At 30.5% G+C, this 18,304-nt stretch overlaps 2 protein-coding genes across 2 annotated transcripts in view; both read right to left on the bottom strand.

Annotated features, from left to right (window-relative positions):
- The window catches only part of LOC106683786 (probable metabotropic glutamate receptor mgl-1), a 184,775-nt gene that overhangs the window by 7,439 nt on the left and 159,032 nt on the right, over positions 1-18,304 (bottom strand). The window contains exons 2-6 of the mRNA XM_014425475.2: positions 17,995-18,202; positions 10,706-11,044; positions 10,404-10,604; positions 2,752-2,974; positions 1,058-1,138 (exon numbers count right to left, since the gene is read on the bottom strand). Coding sequence (XP_014280961.1) covers positions 1,058-1,138; positions 2,752-2,974; positions 10,404-10,604; positions 10,706-11,044; positions 17,995-18,180 — 1,030 coding nt within the window. The 5' untranslated portion in view covers positions 18,181-18,202. The remainder of the gene's footprint in view (positions 1-1,057; positions 1,139-2,751; positions 2,975-10,403; positions 10,605-10,705; positions 11,045-17,994; positions 18,203-18,304) is intronic.
- LeuRS-m (Leucyl-tRNA synthetase, mitochondrial) lies at positions 3,163-6,197 on the bottom strand. The gene has a single exon (XM_014425474.3). It carries the CDS (start codon positions 5,987-5,989, stop codon positions 3,482-3,484), a length of 2,508 nt encoding a protein of 835 aa, XP_014280960.1. The 5' UTR covers positions 5,990-6,197; the 3' UTR covers positions 3,163-3,481.

Raw genomic sequence — 18,304 nt, 5'->3', positions numbered from 1 at the left:
AAAAAACAATGGTTTATTGCTTACACTTAATTTAAGCCATCCTTTATAGAGCAGGAGAGCTAGATAGAGTTAAGCTCTCCACAATGAGGAGCCAATCGAAATGTCTATTTTTGGCAAGAGACAAAATGTAAATCAATGTATTTTATTATTTTTTTTAAGACAGCTTTACTCAATACTAATAAATTCATTCAAGGTAAGTAAGAGGAGCTGTTATCATGGAATATTGGTGGTGGGACGGGGAGGCTAAATTCACTTTAATTATTTTTGGTGTTATGATCTCCTCGAGATTGTAACGTCATCGAGCATTACTCATTATAAATAAATTTTTAAAGGTAACATATGAAAGGCTTATACCAATTTCTAGTTTTGACAATTACCATTAATAAGTAACCTCAATCATGCTATATTTATCATTTAATACCGATGCCACATTGATATACAGGCTGTACCAAATAAAATAAAAGAACCATTAACCATCATCTGATTTTAATGGTTTCTGTAGGAAATAAAACTTCATTATCTGCCCCCTCCAAAAAAATGCTTTATCTCTTTCAAAAAAAAAAAAATCTTTTTCAAAATCTCTTTCTACAATAGGTAGAAAATGTTCTTTTCTGGTAGAAAATTCCATTGGTATCAACAAAGGAATAAAAAAAAAAAAAAAAAAAAAATGAAGGAAGGAAATATGAAAAGTAATATGACATAAACAAATTCGCCCAAGAACTTAAAATTGTATCGATATTGTAGTTTAGATTAGTCACCTCCCATGTGACCTATGACCATATGGACAAAGTACTGTTGTGATGTGAGAGGCGACTTACGACCGATAAGGATTAAACAATACCATTGAATACAATTTTTTTCTTAAAATTATAAACATGTTTAGAAAACAGGAATGTTATTACTGAAATATAGGAAATATCTTAAATAAGATTAAAATTTATAATGCCAATCCTTCCAATGACTAAATACAAGAATGTGCAAACTTAAAAATTACTGTGAAAATATATACATGTATTTATATATAAATAAACTAGAGAAGAAAGAAGTTGAAACTGACCTGGGACATGCCTTGGGAAGTAGCAGTATGGGTAGTAGTGGTGCCCATAGCTTGGAGGTGGGGCTACAAGGGCTACTCTATCTACAATTCACATTAGCTTATTAGTTATTAGTTACCACTTATATTATATAGTAGTTACACTGTTAATGGACGAAATTTCGCAATATGGTATAACAAATCATGCAATCTGTACATTTTTAAATATCAAATATATTGTTTCTAAGAAGGAAGGGTCAGAAAATGTAAAATACAATCAGATATGGGAAGTATGAAGAGAACCATGGTGTCTGAGCATGTTGAATTGAGGGTCCCCAAGTATCTGGTTCAAAACGTTGTAGATTTGAACCTCACATAGGTCAAAATATTTATTTCGTGAAAGCACAGTTGACATTCCCATTTGACACATGACTACTATTTAAGTCTTCAATGCAAAACTTGAGGGGAAAATAAAAAAAATTAAAATAAGCATTATACTTTCTTTTTTAAAGGATGGATTCTTATTATTGGGGGCAGAGGTAGCAACATGGCAAAGCACCAGTCTACCAACCCAAAGGTTGTCAGATTGAGTCCCGGTCGCACCCAGGCTTTTTTCAAGCATAAAATAATACATAACTCACTCACAACCTCCCCCGGTCATTTGTGAGGCCTGTTAGCCAATGGGTGGCATTCATAAAAAATAGGCGTGAGAGTGACGAACCCACCCTATGAAAAAACCACATCAAGAAACGTGTGATGTATTTCCTAATACATCGAGCGAGGACTTAGACCTCCATGGTCTGTCGCCCATATAATAACAATAATTCTTATTATAACTCAAAGGTCAATTTAAATCATCAGGAGTATTCATGATCTTAACTCAACATGTTAAAGTGTGTTAAATGGAAAGAGTTGTGTTAAATGGAGAAATATTTCCTTCTTTTACACTAAATAATGTCAAGTACTCATTTCCTTGAAGTTTTAAGAATGAAGAGCAATCAGCCACAGCTTCCCAAACTATCAATTTTCAATCAAAAGAAAACTTAAAGCGCCAAAACAGGATTCAAATCAGGTTCATTCAACATAGGTAGGCACTGATTCTTGATCTTAGGGAGACACAAATCAATCCCAATGATGTGAATTATTGTCTGAGTAATGTGATGCACTAATTTTCTTAGAGTACAAAGGATGAAGAAGTAAATCAACTATGACTTCCTACATTGACAACTTTTGGTCAATAGAAAATCGCGTGCTAAGACAGGATTCAAATTGAGTTCATTTTGTTTAAAAAACCAGCACCAAAGCCTATCTTGCTTCCAATCTGAGATTAAGTTACTAGAAATAAACATAAACAAATTACAACTGTTTATATTAGTAACATTTCTGACCTCTTCCTGTATTAGTAAGTTATTTCACAACAGTATATATTACAAAAATTTACAAATATCTTTATACAATATGATACACTATGAAACTTATGCCAAATATCAGGCTAAAACTTCTAATAAATGGATAAGAGAACAGAATATTGTGAAGGAGTATAAATAATAAAAATAGAAATAGTGAAGGCTTTTAGTTTGTAATACTAAGATTGTTATTTGGGATTTCTCAATAACTAATGAAACAATACTATCAAGTCGTCCCATAAGTAGTATCAGTTTTATATAATTAGGTCGCTTTTTCGTCAGCTTAAGTTGAATAAAAAATTGAAGACATACCAAAGGTGTTAAGAGGATGATGTGGCTTGAAGTGGAAGAAGGATGGAGATGCAGGCCTTGAAAGTGAGCTAAGCTTGTCTTCTCTATCGCCAAGGTACATCCCCTCCTTTCCCATCGCAGCCAACTGCCTGCCTTTTGGCATGAACATTACCAAGAACACAACGAGCGCTGAGGCCGAAAGTCCAAAGGCCAGGCAAGCATCACGATTACGGTCAAGTACCACCTACAAAATAAATTTTTAAACTATATTACATGGAGATTAAAAATAATGAAGAAAGTTTTGTGAACTTTTAAGATGACATTTGATCACTTTTACTACTAATCCAACGATATAGTTCATTCATTTTAGCTCATATATATATAAAAAATAATAATTCATTGATTATACATACCTTTCTTATTAATAAAAAACTCATTTAAATGTATGTTATTGAAACAAACATGTTCTTCTGATGCTTGAATCTTATGACATGAAGTTCTTCTATTTTGTGCTACTGATAACCCAATCAAGGGCACCGAATATATTCGCAGATTAAGTTGAAGGTTTCATCGTGCAAGAAATTAGTTTTTAAATTTGTAGAAGAAAATAACTAGCAGCCTTTTGTCAAGGAAAAAATCATATCCTCATTGACATTTTTTTATCACTTTGCTAATGTAAAATAAATTTTAACTTTACACCACATTTTTGACTAAAAGTGGAACTAAAGGGAAATATAAAACAATCTCAAAACTATGCCAGAGAATCAACAGTTTTTTTCTTTTGAGCAACAATATTGACCGAGGCCTCACGGTTTTCAACAAACGTGTAGCTGCAACTCAGAATATCACGACCTTTTAGAAATGAAGACACTTTCTTTTGGGCTAGAGCAACATTCAAAGCTTCCTGCTCAGTGTATCTGGACAACTTGCTCACAGGAACTTTAATAGTACCTTTAACACTATTATTGACCTTACAATGTAATTCTAACGGGTAATCATCGTCTAACTGTGGCCATTTTTGTTTATAGACTGGCAGTTCCCAATTCAAATAACATCCAGCATCTATTCTGTTAGGTGCTGACTGGAAGCCTTCCCATAACTGACAGGAAAAATGAGGTGCTAAAGGATACAACATAATTATTAAAGAAGCCAAGCACATTTCGAATTGTGGGCTATTAGCCATAATAGATTTTTTACATTTTTTCAATGAATTTGTGAGTCCTTGAAGTTTCGATATAGCAACATTGAACTGATGTGCTTCTTCAAAATTGAAGGAAGTTCCTTTTACATAAAAATTTCGTGCATCCCAAAGATCATTTTCTTGCTCTGATTCATAATTGCCAAACTCTTTTTCTCTAGCATCAAGGAAATCGGCAATTAGTGTCCAGATTCTTTGCTGCCAGTAAAGCACACCAGCAAAACTCGATTCGTCCCACTGCCTTGGCGATGTTGGTGCGGCCTGAGACAGGATAAGTAATCTGGTAGTATCAACTCCATAATCCTTAATTACGCTTTCAGGGTCAACACCATTAAATTTTGATTTAGACATTTTTTCCCAAACTTCTAACACTTCTAAACCGGATGATTTTTCAATTATACCTTTGTCAGATTTTTCCACTTCTTCTTCCTTTAAACATTTTCCAGAATCTTTTAAATAATACGTTTTACCCAGAATCATACCTTGAACTAAAAGTCGACGAAATGGCTCAGGTTCTTTCAGTAAGTTAATAGAATGTAGAAAATAACTCATAAAACGGGCATAGTATAAATGAAGCACTGCATGTTCCTTTCCACCAATATAAATATCAACAGGCATAAGTTCATTAGCTTTGGGCACAGAAAATGGCTTTGAATGATTAGAAGGGTCTGTATATCGAAGAAAATACCAAGAAGAATCCACAAACGTATCCATAGTATCAGTTTCAAATTCAGCAGGATTTTTACACTTGTGGCAAGTTGTTTCAGATGATTTTGACACCAAAATAGGCAAATCTTCTTCTCTAGCAGGTAAAGGACCACATTTCTTGCAATGTACTATAGGGATTGGTGTTCCCCAGCGCCTTTGACGAGAAATTAACCAGTCACGTAATTTAGAACTCACAAAATAACCCCCACGTTCTGCATCAATGGCTAAACGACATATCTGCAGCCGTTTTTCATAGTCTTCACACAATTCTTCATCAGTAGTACTAATGTTATATTTTAAAGCAAATAATTTATCTGATTCACACACAGAAGGAATTCCTAGTTTCATATCACAACCTTTATCGTACTCCAATTCATCACTTATAAAGACTGGAAGTTTTTTATTATTGAAAGGATTAGTGGCTTCATAGTTTAATTTACCAGTGCATTTGTTTTTTAAAGCGAAAATACTAGATGACGATGCTGCTATAAACTTGGCGTTCGATATATGTTCTGGATAACGCAACCATAAAGTAAGAGTTTCACATTTTTGGTCTCCTTCATACAAATCAAAATCGATGTTGGCTCCATTGCATTCTCCTATCCAATGTTTCTGAAGATCGATAATATCCTTCCAATCTCGTAATTCAGGGTCGTTTAAACCTTCTTTAAGGGCTAAAGCAAAACGAGTTGTACGGAAAAACCATTGTTTCATAATTTTTTTTTCAACAACAGCGCCCGATCTCCAAGACTTGCCAGATGAATCAATTTGTTCTTCTGCTAAAACTGTTTTATCAACAGGGTCCCAATTGACCAAGGACTCTTTCCTATAAACCAATCCTGCTTTTTGTAGCAATAAAAATAAATATTGTGTGAACTTGTAATAATCTGCTGAACAAGTAACAACTTCTCTATCCCAATCAAAAGTGATACCGAGTTCTTTTAGTTGGGTTTTCATGGTTGAAATATTATTATAGGTCCATTCACTTGGATCAAGTTTATTTATGATAGCAGCATTTTCAGCAGGAAGCCCAAAAGCATCAAAACCAATAGGATGAAGGACATTTTTACCTTTCATTCTGTAATATCTAGCTAAAGCATCACTGATGGTATAGACTCTAACATGGCCCATGTGTAAATTCCCAGAGGGATAAGGGAACATGGATAAAATATAAAATTTATTGTCTTCATTTTCTTTGAATTGAGTATCAGAAGATTTACCCCACCATTTGGCTTCAATCTTAAGTTTAGTTGATAGATCACATTTATCACTAAAGCTAAGGTCTGTAAGTGTTCTTAGGACCTGAAAGAAACATTTACCCAGGTCTTTAATTCTTACGTTAACCGAGAACATGTTCAACGATTAAAACGGATAGAACTAAACATCACACAAACACTATACCGAAGCACGGCACCGACTGAATATAACAATGATGCAACCTTCAATCTTGTGGCCTTGAATCGATTCACGGCGCACTATCGATGGAACAATAAAGTCGACTTAAATGAGAAAAGTTTTTTGCTCAAAATAATTATTTTCAATCAATCAGTCAATAATTTCCATAAAAAAATGGTCAAACCTTAAATTAGTCGAATATTATAATAATTATTTTTGAGCGCTCACCTATATTGAAAATTAATCACTTAGAAAATTGGTCTAAAAATGTTTTCGATTAAAAAATAAATCGAAGATTTTAACAGAAATAAACATTTAACACTGTACTAAAACTCGAATTCCCCTGCTCAAATTTCAGCAGTAAATAATTCCTATTCTAAAGAAACATAATTTATATTATGAGTAACCCTAATGGAAAATTCGTATAGTTCTTAATAATATCATTCTAATCTTTGTTTAAATCAAATAAAAGTGCTTTAGATTGAAAGTCTGATTTCCAATTTAAAATTAACAAATAAAAAATATAAGTAACTAAAAAAACAAAAAATATGTTAGATTTATTTATGAAGAATTTAGTTGTATTTTGTACATTAAAAAAGTGCACATTAAAATACATAAATTTCTTTAGATAGGTTTAATTACTCTGCAAGTTTTTCATTTTTGGTTGGTAATCAATAGGCTGTTCACATAATTTAATTTTTTTTAACTCTTTGTATTAGTTAATAAATTGGATAAACATATATCTAAAAAATAGAAGGGTTGATATAAAAAAAAAATCATACACATATATAAATTGACTTGGTTCTCTTCAACAAATCAATTACTTCATTTCCCCATTTTAATGGCTTTTTAAACCACAATCGTCTTGATTTTGGAGAAGTCTTGGCTCCTTAAGCCTATTTAAGATTAGTTGACTGTGTTATTAACAAATTGAGATTTCAAATGATTTTTGTCAACCCTTCAATTATTCTTAACTTTTGTTATTAATATTTTTTTTATTATTTCTAATTGAACATATAATGTTTTAATCCTTATATTTGATTAAAAACTATAATATATTTATTAAAAAATTGGGTAAGCATAAACGTACAAAATGGAAAAGTTGATCACAAAAAAAAAAAAAAAATACTACTTAAAGTTATATGTTCTACTCGATGAGTTTCATTTGTATTTTAGATCTTGTGAAAGAAAAGTACTTTTCCTTGTTTTAATTTTTTTATTAAAGATTTTTATAAAAATATAAATTATAAAATATCAGATAAGGATATTATACAAAATAAAATGGAAAAGAAAGATGATAGGAATCATAGTTATAGATATTTTAAATTGAACTATGTACCAAGTTTAATAGATAAAATTAAAAAGATATTTGAGGAATATGACCATAATAATTTGAAATTGGGTTTATAAAATGACAATAAATTAGGTAATTATCTAAATAACATGATAGATAAAATTGATAATAAGGAAAGACAAAATGTGATTTTTTGTCAGAATTGTGAAAGTGTGTATATTGGAGAGACTTCTAAAAAGTTAAAAACTAAGGTTAAGCAACGCAAGAGTAATTGTAAAAATGTCAATGCAAGGGAACAACATAGAATGAAATTTAATCATGAACTTGATTTTAAAAAACCAAAAATTTTAGACATTGTAAATCACACAAGACATAGAAAAATAACAGAAGCAATTTATATCACAAAAAATAGTTAACACTATTAATTTTAAAACAGATACCAAAAATTTATGTACAGATTACATAGATGTAGTAAATCATTTAGTAATTAAATTTGTAAAATAGTATTGGTTATTAGAATGAATTTAATACATTAGTGTGTTATTGCAACATATTTAAAAAATAATATTGTTCATAGATTAGTCATCTTTTGTGTAACAGAGATAGGAGAGTATTGACTTAATTTATAATCTATTTGTTATCAATTGTAAAGATAATCTGGTTTCAGGAAAATAAGGAAAAGACAAAACGTAATTTTAAAAGATATATTTAATCAGATAATTGTTTTTAAATTTAAAAAAGAAATTGTGATATGTTTATCAATTGTTGCATGCATAGGATGAATATTGTGAATTTGGTGTAGATACCTGATGATCGGGTGACAATACCGAAGCATTATTATTGATTTTAATGAAATAAAATATAAAAAATTTAAATTAGGAAGAGTAAATTTCATTCACAAAATCTAATTTAAAAAAAAATCTAAAAATTAACTTGGTTCTCTTCTACAATCTAATTACTTCATTTTCTCATATTTTAATGTTTTTTAAAACCTTAATTGCCTTGTTTTTTGTGAGATTTGGGTTTTTAAGCGTAAAACAGATTTAGTTGATTGTGTTATCAATAATTTCAGATTTTATACGATCTATGTGGTTAACCCTTCAATTATTCATAATTTTTGTAATTAATATTTTTTCAAATTGAAAATAGAATGTTTTGATCCATATATTTGAATAATGACTAGAATAAATTTATTAAAGCATAACAAAAACAACACAACGTTGATGAATAAACAGTACTTTGCACAGATGGAATGCACATTTAATTATAATTAGCATTTTTAACAAGTTTGATGTAGCCAAATTGTTTATATTTCCTTTGATTTGGTAAAAATAAATAACAACCAAATAAGGAGCTTAAAATTTAATTAATTTTAAATCAGCAACTTGAATATATATATTTAGCTATATATAGTTAGTTATATTAGCTATATATAGTTTCTAACCTAGTTAGAAAAAAATCTTTAAACGGCTAATTTCCCTAGGAAGTAAATAATTTCCAAAATGTTTAAACTGATTTTAAATAGAAAAAAAGTAATTAAAACAAGGTGAAAATGCTTTAAAATTCAGAAATCCTTTAAAATTTTGCAATTTGATCGACCTAATTCAAATATTTATATAAAAATAGCTTTGTATAGAATTAAAAAACAGTCTAATATTGAATTCAGTCACAATGTTTGATAGATAAAAGCATAGCTTTACATTCAGTAAAAGAGCTATTGAATTATACAAAAAAATATTTGAATTAATAATTATATTAAATTATAGAAACATTTTAATATAATTATTATGTCTAATATTAATAAAAGAAAATCCATCTATCATAATATTTTTTTTATTTTCCATGTAAGTTTTATTTACTGAAACCCTTCCTGTATTTTCTCACTACAAGCCAATATTTCTTTCATCTATGTTTTGGAGCCCTTCCCAAGTCTTCAGGATGATACATTTAAAACTTCACCATTTCATAAAATATACATTGTATATCCTTTATCTTCATAAAAACATAATATTGAAGTAAGAATGAATATTTATTATGTGTTTTGTAAAGAAAGGATATGCAATGTATATTTTATGGAATGGTGAAATTTCAGATGTATCGTCTGAAGATCAGGAGAGGCCCGAAAATTTAAGAAATATAAGTGTATAGTGAGAAAATATAGGAAGGGTTTCACAAAATAAAACTTACATGGAAAATAATAATTAACCTTCCAATAAAAAAACATTGTACAAAGTTTTTATATAAAATCCATCTTTTCTTAACTAGATAATTTGAAAAACTAAGTAGAGTGCATTATTTGTAGTTAATACAAAAATTTTTCTCTTAAAGATTTTGAGGTATTTATTTATATTTTCCTACAGAAAGTTTCTATTCAAATTCTACAGAAAAGAAACAAGCCACGTAGTTACTTAATTGAGAAAAATAGAATTAAAGTTAAGTGATATTTTATTTAAAGTTAATTTTAAAAAATCACAAATAAAACTATGTATGTACTTGTTACTTCAGCTAACATACTAAAAGGCTCCTATTTTTACCAAAGATGGTTCTCCAAATATTTTCACCTATTATAAATATTTTTTGGTTCAATGTTTTCGTAATCAGTTCATAGATAAGCTCATGTTGGAGGGTTGGATTTTTAGTGCAGGAATTTCAATCAAAATTCCTCCGATACATCACTAACAGTCCATTTTACTTCAGAAAAAAATCATTAGACAAGGACTGGACATACTATATGTGACTGACATAATAAAGAAACAGTACAAAACTTGTTATGACTCACTCACTGGGCACTCTATTACTGGATAGATAGATATAGATCTACTACATTGGGTGGATGTACTACGTCAGGAGTGTCTTTATTGGAAGATTCCTCCACTCATAAATTCATATTAATCCTGTGCAGAGGTAGTCGAATGGGTCACAAATTTAAACAACATGCCAAAAGGCATATGTAAAATTACAAAATAATGAATAATAATAATTTATCAGAATTCATCCAATATGAATTAGTTCAGTTTAAGCTATAAGTCTTATATATATTTTTTAAAGTAAGAATAATTGAGTGTGACGACTACTTACAAGACCACAGAGAGCCCATCCAAGCCAGACAGGAATGACGCAGGCAGTGGCAAGGCCGATAAAGGTTGCTTCCCTGTAGTTGTCTCTAATACCTCGAGACTTCAGAGCTAAGACCCCAACAACTGCTATCAGGAATACAGCATACACCAAGGAAAGGAGTAAATGTTGATAGGGTGTTCCACAAACATCGACACCACCAACCTAAAAATAATTAGGATAATAATGAATTAATTAATATTTCATTAAATAGTTAGATAATATCCAAACTATAAATCATTTAATGGATCATTTTTTATCCTTACCTGTACAACTTTCGGTGGTGAATTGATGAGCCATTGTACACCAATGGCCAACTGTATGAGAACGGCAAAGAAGAGAAGTAATGCTTGATAGGGTGCTGGTAGGTAGACACCGCCATTGAGAGAGATCAAAAAGACACATTTAACAAGTAGGGTGGAAAAGACTAAGGTATAGGAGAGGCCTGCGCCGAGCCTTACAGCAGCGCAGGTGAGCACCGTTGGCTGAGCAGTGAGGAGTGCGGACACAGCCGAACAGAGAAACAGGCCCAGCAGGAGCATCTGCCCGAGGAACAGGTGTCTTCGGGAGGGGGTCGTCCTGTAAGTCTTCAGTACTACGAACACCTGGAACAATTGAAAATGATAAATATAAACAGCATACCCATGAACATCATGTTTGAATACATTTTAAAAATAAAACCAGGAAGAGTAATAGGGATATTGCTATTTAAAGGATAGGGGAGGTTGACAGCCAATAATTTAAAAATCAAAAAAATTGGAATCCCAATAATTTAAAAACCATAAAACTTGAGATTTGAGAACCTACTTTAGACTGAAAATTGTGATAAAATATTTTACTCAATAAGTTACTACAATTTAAAACCAATACCTAGACCTCTGAAGTAAAAAACATTAAGTTTTCACAGGTATAATGTTCTTTAAAAGAATAAAAAATTACTACTGTCAAATATCAACATTAACAATAGGCTAATAAAAAATAAAAATAGGAAAACTCAATTGTAATAATTCATTTTGCAATTTTAGTTACTATAGTTCCTGTCTAAAAAATAATCTTTCACCTCAGCCTTGTGGGTTTTGTTGTTAATTGTTCATTGGATTTGTAAATATCTTAAAATTAAAAAGCAAAGAAATAAATACAATAATATACTGGACTGAGGAAAACAGATACTTTTTTATTTGATTTTGGATTTAACATATTTGGAAATGTAAAATCTAGAAATTATTAGTTGAATATCTATTTTTTTTTTTTTTGTTTGATTACAAGGGTTCTTGGTCAAAAATAATAAACCGCAAGATAAATAATAACTTGCTAATCATGATAAAAAATAAAAGAAAAAATCTCTTTATTATATAAAAAAGTATTTACTAATCACCATGTAATATTTTATTATATATTTTACCTCATTGAAGTACAAATTAAAATGCCGGAATAAAGACTTGAAAGTTATTTTATTTCCTGCTTATACAATATTGAAAAGACTAATACAATCTGAGCTACAGATTACATGTTAGTTAAAGTTATACAATCTGAGCAATGAGTAATACAATTGAGTGAATAGTTATAAAATTGTAAAATAAATATTTTAATATTTTAGCAATTAGTTTCATCTATAGCTAATATTTGTTCAACTCGGTCTTAGGGTACCCTTTAGTATATTTATAGTTTTTAATTGCAACAAAAAAATTCAACTGAAGAATTAGTTCCCTCAATTGAAAGAATCCAAAACAAAAAGTGATGAGAGTTGTTTAGTAATGTAAGGGTTAAGGATTTTCCCCTGTTAATAAAATCTTAGCCCAAGGTTCTTTGTTACCATGTCAAGCTACGTCTACCCATAGCAAGTGCTTAGGTTATTTAATAATTATTTGGAAGAAATACACCTTCCAAAATTATTTATTAAAAAAAAGATTCCCTCTGATTATTTTTGGTTTTATGATCACGTCGTCGTGCATATACAAGTTTACATAACTATTTATTTTTTTATAAAGATAATTGATTGACCATTCATAATTAATAAAAAGAAGTAGGGTCAAAATAACTCAAATAGAAAATAAACTATTTATTATGTTTCGCCCCAAGTTACAGGGCTATTTTATTCTTATTTCTCTTCTTTTAATGTTTACTATATTTTTTGTACTTGTCTTTTATTTTATATTATTTCCCTTTTCATTATATGTCTAATAATTTTTTTGTATTTCTTGTTTATTTATACTTTTGAATGTACATCTTATTATTTCAGTTGTCCGTTGTGTTACAATCTGACAGCCCTGCAAAGTGAGGTGAAATGTTGGTTAACAATAGTTTTTTTACTATTTAGATAAATTTATTGACTGCCACCTGTATTATCTTCCTCCAATCTACTTCTTACGGTCAACTATCTTCTTCCAATATGAATAGACAAACATGGGGCTACCAAGGTACATACATCTGATTATATTTTTTTAAATTTACTTTATTCATGTTTATATAAATTGTCACATACTTACATAATTTTTAACCACACCATAGTTTATTTTTATCTTATATTATTTCACTTTCTTACTCTGATATTTCAGTTGTTTGTATCTATCTGTTTATATATAAACATGGGGCAAAACATGGCTCATAATAAATAGTTTATTTCCTATTTGAGTTATTTTGACCACAACCTTTTATTATTTATTTTTTGCTTTTTCTGGATACTTTTACTGGGTTAATAATTTTAGGCTTTGTTTACATCCATCTTAATGATTTATAGTTTGAAAATAAAATCTAGGGAGCCAGCCATTGTTGAAATATAGGTGTATCTAGTAAGGAGTTATTCACAAGCAAAAGCGAATGTAGTAGATTGAATTGACAAAATTGATAGCCCATTTTAAACAAAACCCTAATCTTCCTCCAAATTTGGATCAAATCGGATGATACCTTTTGAAAATATTGGTACGCCTAGGAAAATATGTGTAAGCATTTTATTTTATTTTTTTTATTTTCTGTATCAATATAAAGCTTCCCTAACTTTGATAGTAAGGAAGCAAAATGTTTAATGTAATAAACAATCATTAAAATAAAATTGGGAGGCATATTAAAACAACAAAAATTCAAGCAGACATTTTTATTTTTATTGGAAGATCATTAGTTGACCATGTGTGATTTATGAAAGGAATATGGTATGCCTGCGGTAAAAAAAAACAAACTCTAACAGTAATTAAACAATTCAATGTAAGCCAAAGTTTCACCACATAAATTAAAGAAAATAAGAATGAACAGTGAAATGTATAAATAAACAAGAATTATAAAAAGGTATTAGAGAATTAATGAAAAAGGAAATAATAACAAATAAAAAAAGTAATGAAAAAGAAATATAAAAATACAGTAAACACTAAAAGACTTTTACTGGAAGATTATTGATTGACCGTGTGTAAAGATGAAAGGAATATGGTCCGGGTGCGGTAAAAAAAACATCATTTTTTTGTTTTGACTGCCGTCAAAATAGTCCTGAAGAAGCCTTGCAACGTGGGGCGAAACGTTGGCTCATAAAAATAGTATATTTCTACTATTTGAGTTTTTTTTGACCGCACCCGGACCATATTCCTTTCATTAAAAGACTTTTACTTTTAATATTATTCTTGTTTATGTAAATTGTTTATAATGTTCTCTGTAAATCTTTTTTTTTTTTCTTTAATTTACTTTGTTCATTTTTATATATTTTTTTACATACATTAAATCATATTTAACCACTCCTTAGCTTACTTTTATTTCATGTTATTTATTTTTGACTTTGTTATATTATTTTAGTTGTTTGTATGTGTTTTAGCCCTGAAGATGCCCTGCAAAGTGGGGCGAAACATTGGCTCATATTAAATAATTTAATTACTATTTTTTTTTACCACACCCGTACCATCTTCCTTTAATATTTTCATACTTACTCTCATACTTTTGCATAATTTTTAAAAAGAAACTGAAAGAAGAACGTAATATCAACAAACGCAAAAGCGTAGCAGTTAACCAGAGCGGAAAGGAAGTAACACAATCCTTAACTATATTTCACAAATGACAATGAAGCCTAACAGGGAAATCCTCAGGTGCTAAGAAATCCTAATCCTCTAGTTGACATTGAGCAAGGAATTCACCGGATTTTTTCAGGAACATTCTGTCATAATTCAATATAACGAATTCGGAAAATTATTATAATTATTATTACTTCAACTAAATGAAACTGTCAGCGTGGAACTGAGCCTTTAATAAGTGGGGCTTAGGCTAACCCTTCACAGCAGGAATGCACTCTGTGTTTAGCCTACTTACTGCGCCTTCACTACTTCTGTAGGGGTAATAATGATGTGTTAAACGTAAAATGATTTACCATGTTAAATGTTATAAGTATAGGATTGTAAGCAGCCCTATTTAAAGTCATGTTAAATGTTAAATGGATAATAGTTCATAGCGGATCTTTTGAGCATCTTTTTTTATAACCTTTTCTTCAAAAGCTGCATATTATTGTTTATTTTTAAGCTTTGATTAAATTAATTTATTACAACAAGCCTAAAGTGAGTGAAAAGTGAAAGTTTGTCCACTGAGTGTCTTGTTGATCTTCTAACTTGTGACGAAGAGAATCTAAAAAAAGAGAGCTAATTGACAACTGTTATTATATTATGAGGTGTAGATAGTTGACCGTAGATTAATGCTTGAAGAAGTTTGTCGGGGGGTGCGGTCAGCAAAGAACAACATAAATAAGTTTAAATTAAATTTAAAGGTTAAATAAGTTCAGTTACCATCTTCCCCTTTACACGCCACAACCTCTGATGAAGACCTGAAACTCAGGTCGAAACGTCGCCATAAAATAAATAAATATGGTTTTGTTTATTTATGTTGTTCTTTGCTGACCGCACCCCCCGACAAACTTCTTCAAGTTATTATATTATTATTATCGCCACACGTTGCTTTATTAGTTATAAAAACATCCCAAAACAACGAGCAAGTAACCTAACACGATAACAAACAAAATGGTGACGAGCTCAGCGGGTCTGTTGCGTGACGTCATTCTCCATTTAACATACCTAGTAAAAGACTACCAACCGTGTTATATGTTATATCGTTTCCTTAAAAAAGGAAATATTTCTCCATTTAACACGAGTCTTTCCATTTAACACGCCTTAATATGTTAAATTAAAGATCATGAATACCCCAAATATCAGCTAGTTCTTGTCCTCATCGAAATATTATGACAGAGCTCAAATGACGATGTTAACGCCATAATATATAATTAAATATATATAAATAATTGTAAATAGGATTCGAGTTTTATTAGTATTTAATTTTGTTATATTTAGATGTAGTTTTATTATTTTAATTGGATTTAGTTATTTAAAAAGAAAAATGTGTAATTATATTTGTATTAATGAGTAATAGAGACTGTTGCTAGGGGCTGATGATTGTTGCTAAGGCGTCACCCTAGCAACGGACCGACCATCTTAGTTTTTTAGGGCAGTTCCGACTAATTAGTGGCCCTGGTAGCATCTCTGTCTGCGTTTGGTTGATATTATTTTATTTGCTATTTTTGAGTGTACTCGTCGTCATAACAGTTCGGAACCAGACCACTTCTGTGTTTCGATTTTAATATGAGTTCCAATTAATTAAGTAATTAGTGGCCAACCCCTGAACCCAAGGAACGTGTGTAACCAGCCCTGTCTGCGTTCATTTTGTCGGCTCGCCTAATACAATACGACTGTTGGATATTTGGACCATCGATGAGCCAGACCTACACATCTCGGCAGCACTCTTCCTCTGACCTATCGGAGTGGAACCTTTCGTCGTGCAGTATTTATTTCTTTTTTTTGTGTTTTTTTTTGTTATAAATTAGTCTTATTGTCATTTTCATAATTTATCGAACTATTTTATTTTTATCTGAAAGGCCTTTTTATTTTTACTTTTATATTTTGTTTATGTTAGTTTTTAGTTTATAAAATGTTTAAATTGGCCAAATAAATGTTTAATCCGAGCCAGTTTGTTTTTTGTTCATTTTAAAGCCTTCCATATTCGATTTGAGGTGGCTTTAACATACGATGTTTTAGAAAAAAAACTTTCCCTCAAGTATCTTTCAATTTATTTACTTTGAAAAATAAACAGTTCCCTCTGTTAGCAATAATATACAATGGATAAATATTAAAGAATTTCATGAATAACTACAGGAGAAAAAAAACAACCATTCATGTACGGACTAAGTATGAGGTCTGGTGAGGGTAAATAGTCCGGCGGGTGGTCTAGTGTTCCATTTTTCCAACCTCTAGCGGCTACTTTGAAGTTGCCATCCCGTACTAACCAAGGTAGGATTAACAAGATTCATTTCTCAGAACCAAATGAATATAAACTGCCCAAGGTGGGTATCGAACTCACAACGTTCTAAAAAGAGCGGTCTGGGACCCAACGCCCCCGACCGTCGCGTCTCCAAGTATGAGGTCTAAGCGAGTAGTAGTAGGGCAGATGAATCTTAAGTGTTATATTGAAGAGTGGAACGACATAACTCATTATAAAGTATGCATCTTTACCATAGTGTGTTGAATTTCTTGATAATATATTGTTTATATGAATAAGCATGATATTGCATAAATTAAAGACAATAAGGATATATGTATCCTTTGGTATGCCAAATGCGAGCGTTCTCATGTCCTAGATATATTTTTCATAATTATGAGAAGATAGCTGACTTCGGATATTATATATGAGAAGGATATGGTTTGGGATGCGGTCAGAATATAACACAAATAAGTTGAAAGAACTTATTTAATAGTGCTAAAGTTTCGGCCAAAGTTCCTAGCCTTCATCGTGGCTAAGAACAAAGAGAAGAATAAATATAGAAAAAAAAAGAAAATATAAACACAATGAATAAAGTAAATAATTATACAGAATGAACATTAATAAAAAATAAAGTGATGAAAGAAGTGGAAAATAAAACGTATATATCGGTAATTAAATATGCAAGTAGAATAATATAATCAAGGATATTAAAATGTTTAAAGTATATCATGCAAAGAAATACAAATATTTTAATTTAATAATAATTAAAATATTAAAGTTTTGTTTCTTTATTCTAGTATTATACTTAAATATTTTATTAGTTACATATATTTTTTTCACTTTTTTTCTTTCATTCCATAACTTTAATTATTATCAAATTAAAATATTCATATTTCTTTGCATTAGATTACTTTAAACTTTTTATTTCCTTGATTATATGATTCTATTTAAATATTTAATTACCTATATATACGTTTAATTTCCAATTCTTTCATCATTTTTTGTTATTAATCATCATTCTGTATAATTGTTTACTTTACTCATTCTCTTTTTATTTTCTCTTTGTATTTTTTTACATTCATTGGTTGTTTTCTTGCATTTTGTTCTCAGCACTGATGAAGGCTAGAAACTCTGAATGAAAACATTGCCACTATCCAATTAGTTCTTTCAACTTATTTGTGTGATTTAGTTACCGGACCCCCAACCATCTTCTTATCATATATACATAGATATACTCTTATTTAAAAATATTTGTTTTCTTACGTCCTTATTCCAAGAGCCTTACCTCGAAGATGGCTATGAGGAGCATGGTGATGACCGAGAAGACTAGGAGCGGCAGGACCCACATGTCAGAGCGGAGGATGCCCTGGGGGGGTCCCGGGGCAGGGGGGGCCGTCACCAGCCGCGGGGGTGATGAGGTCGGCACCAGGAAGAACTCCGTGCTCATACCCCCTCCTCCTCCTCCCATCATCTCCTCCTCTCCGCTGCCATATCTGCAATAAAGAAATTTATACATCAATAAATATATATAGTACACTAGGAAACCCGGCAATATATATAGTATACTAGGAGACCCGGCAATATATATAGTATAC

This window comes from Halyomorpha halys, unplaced genomic scaffold, assembly GCF_000696795.3.
Source record: "Halyomorpha halys isolate HHAL.00 unplaced genomic scaffold, Hhal_1.1 Scaffold517.1, whole genome shotgun sequence".
NCBI classification, from domain to species: Eukaryota; Metazoa; Arthropoda; class Insecta; order Hemiptera; family Pentatomidae; genus Halyomorpha; species Halyomorpha halys.
Note: the sequence above shows the minus strand (reverse complement) of the source record. Positions and strands in the feature narration are given on the sequence as shown.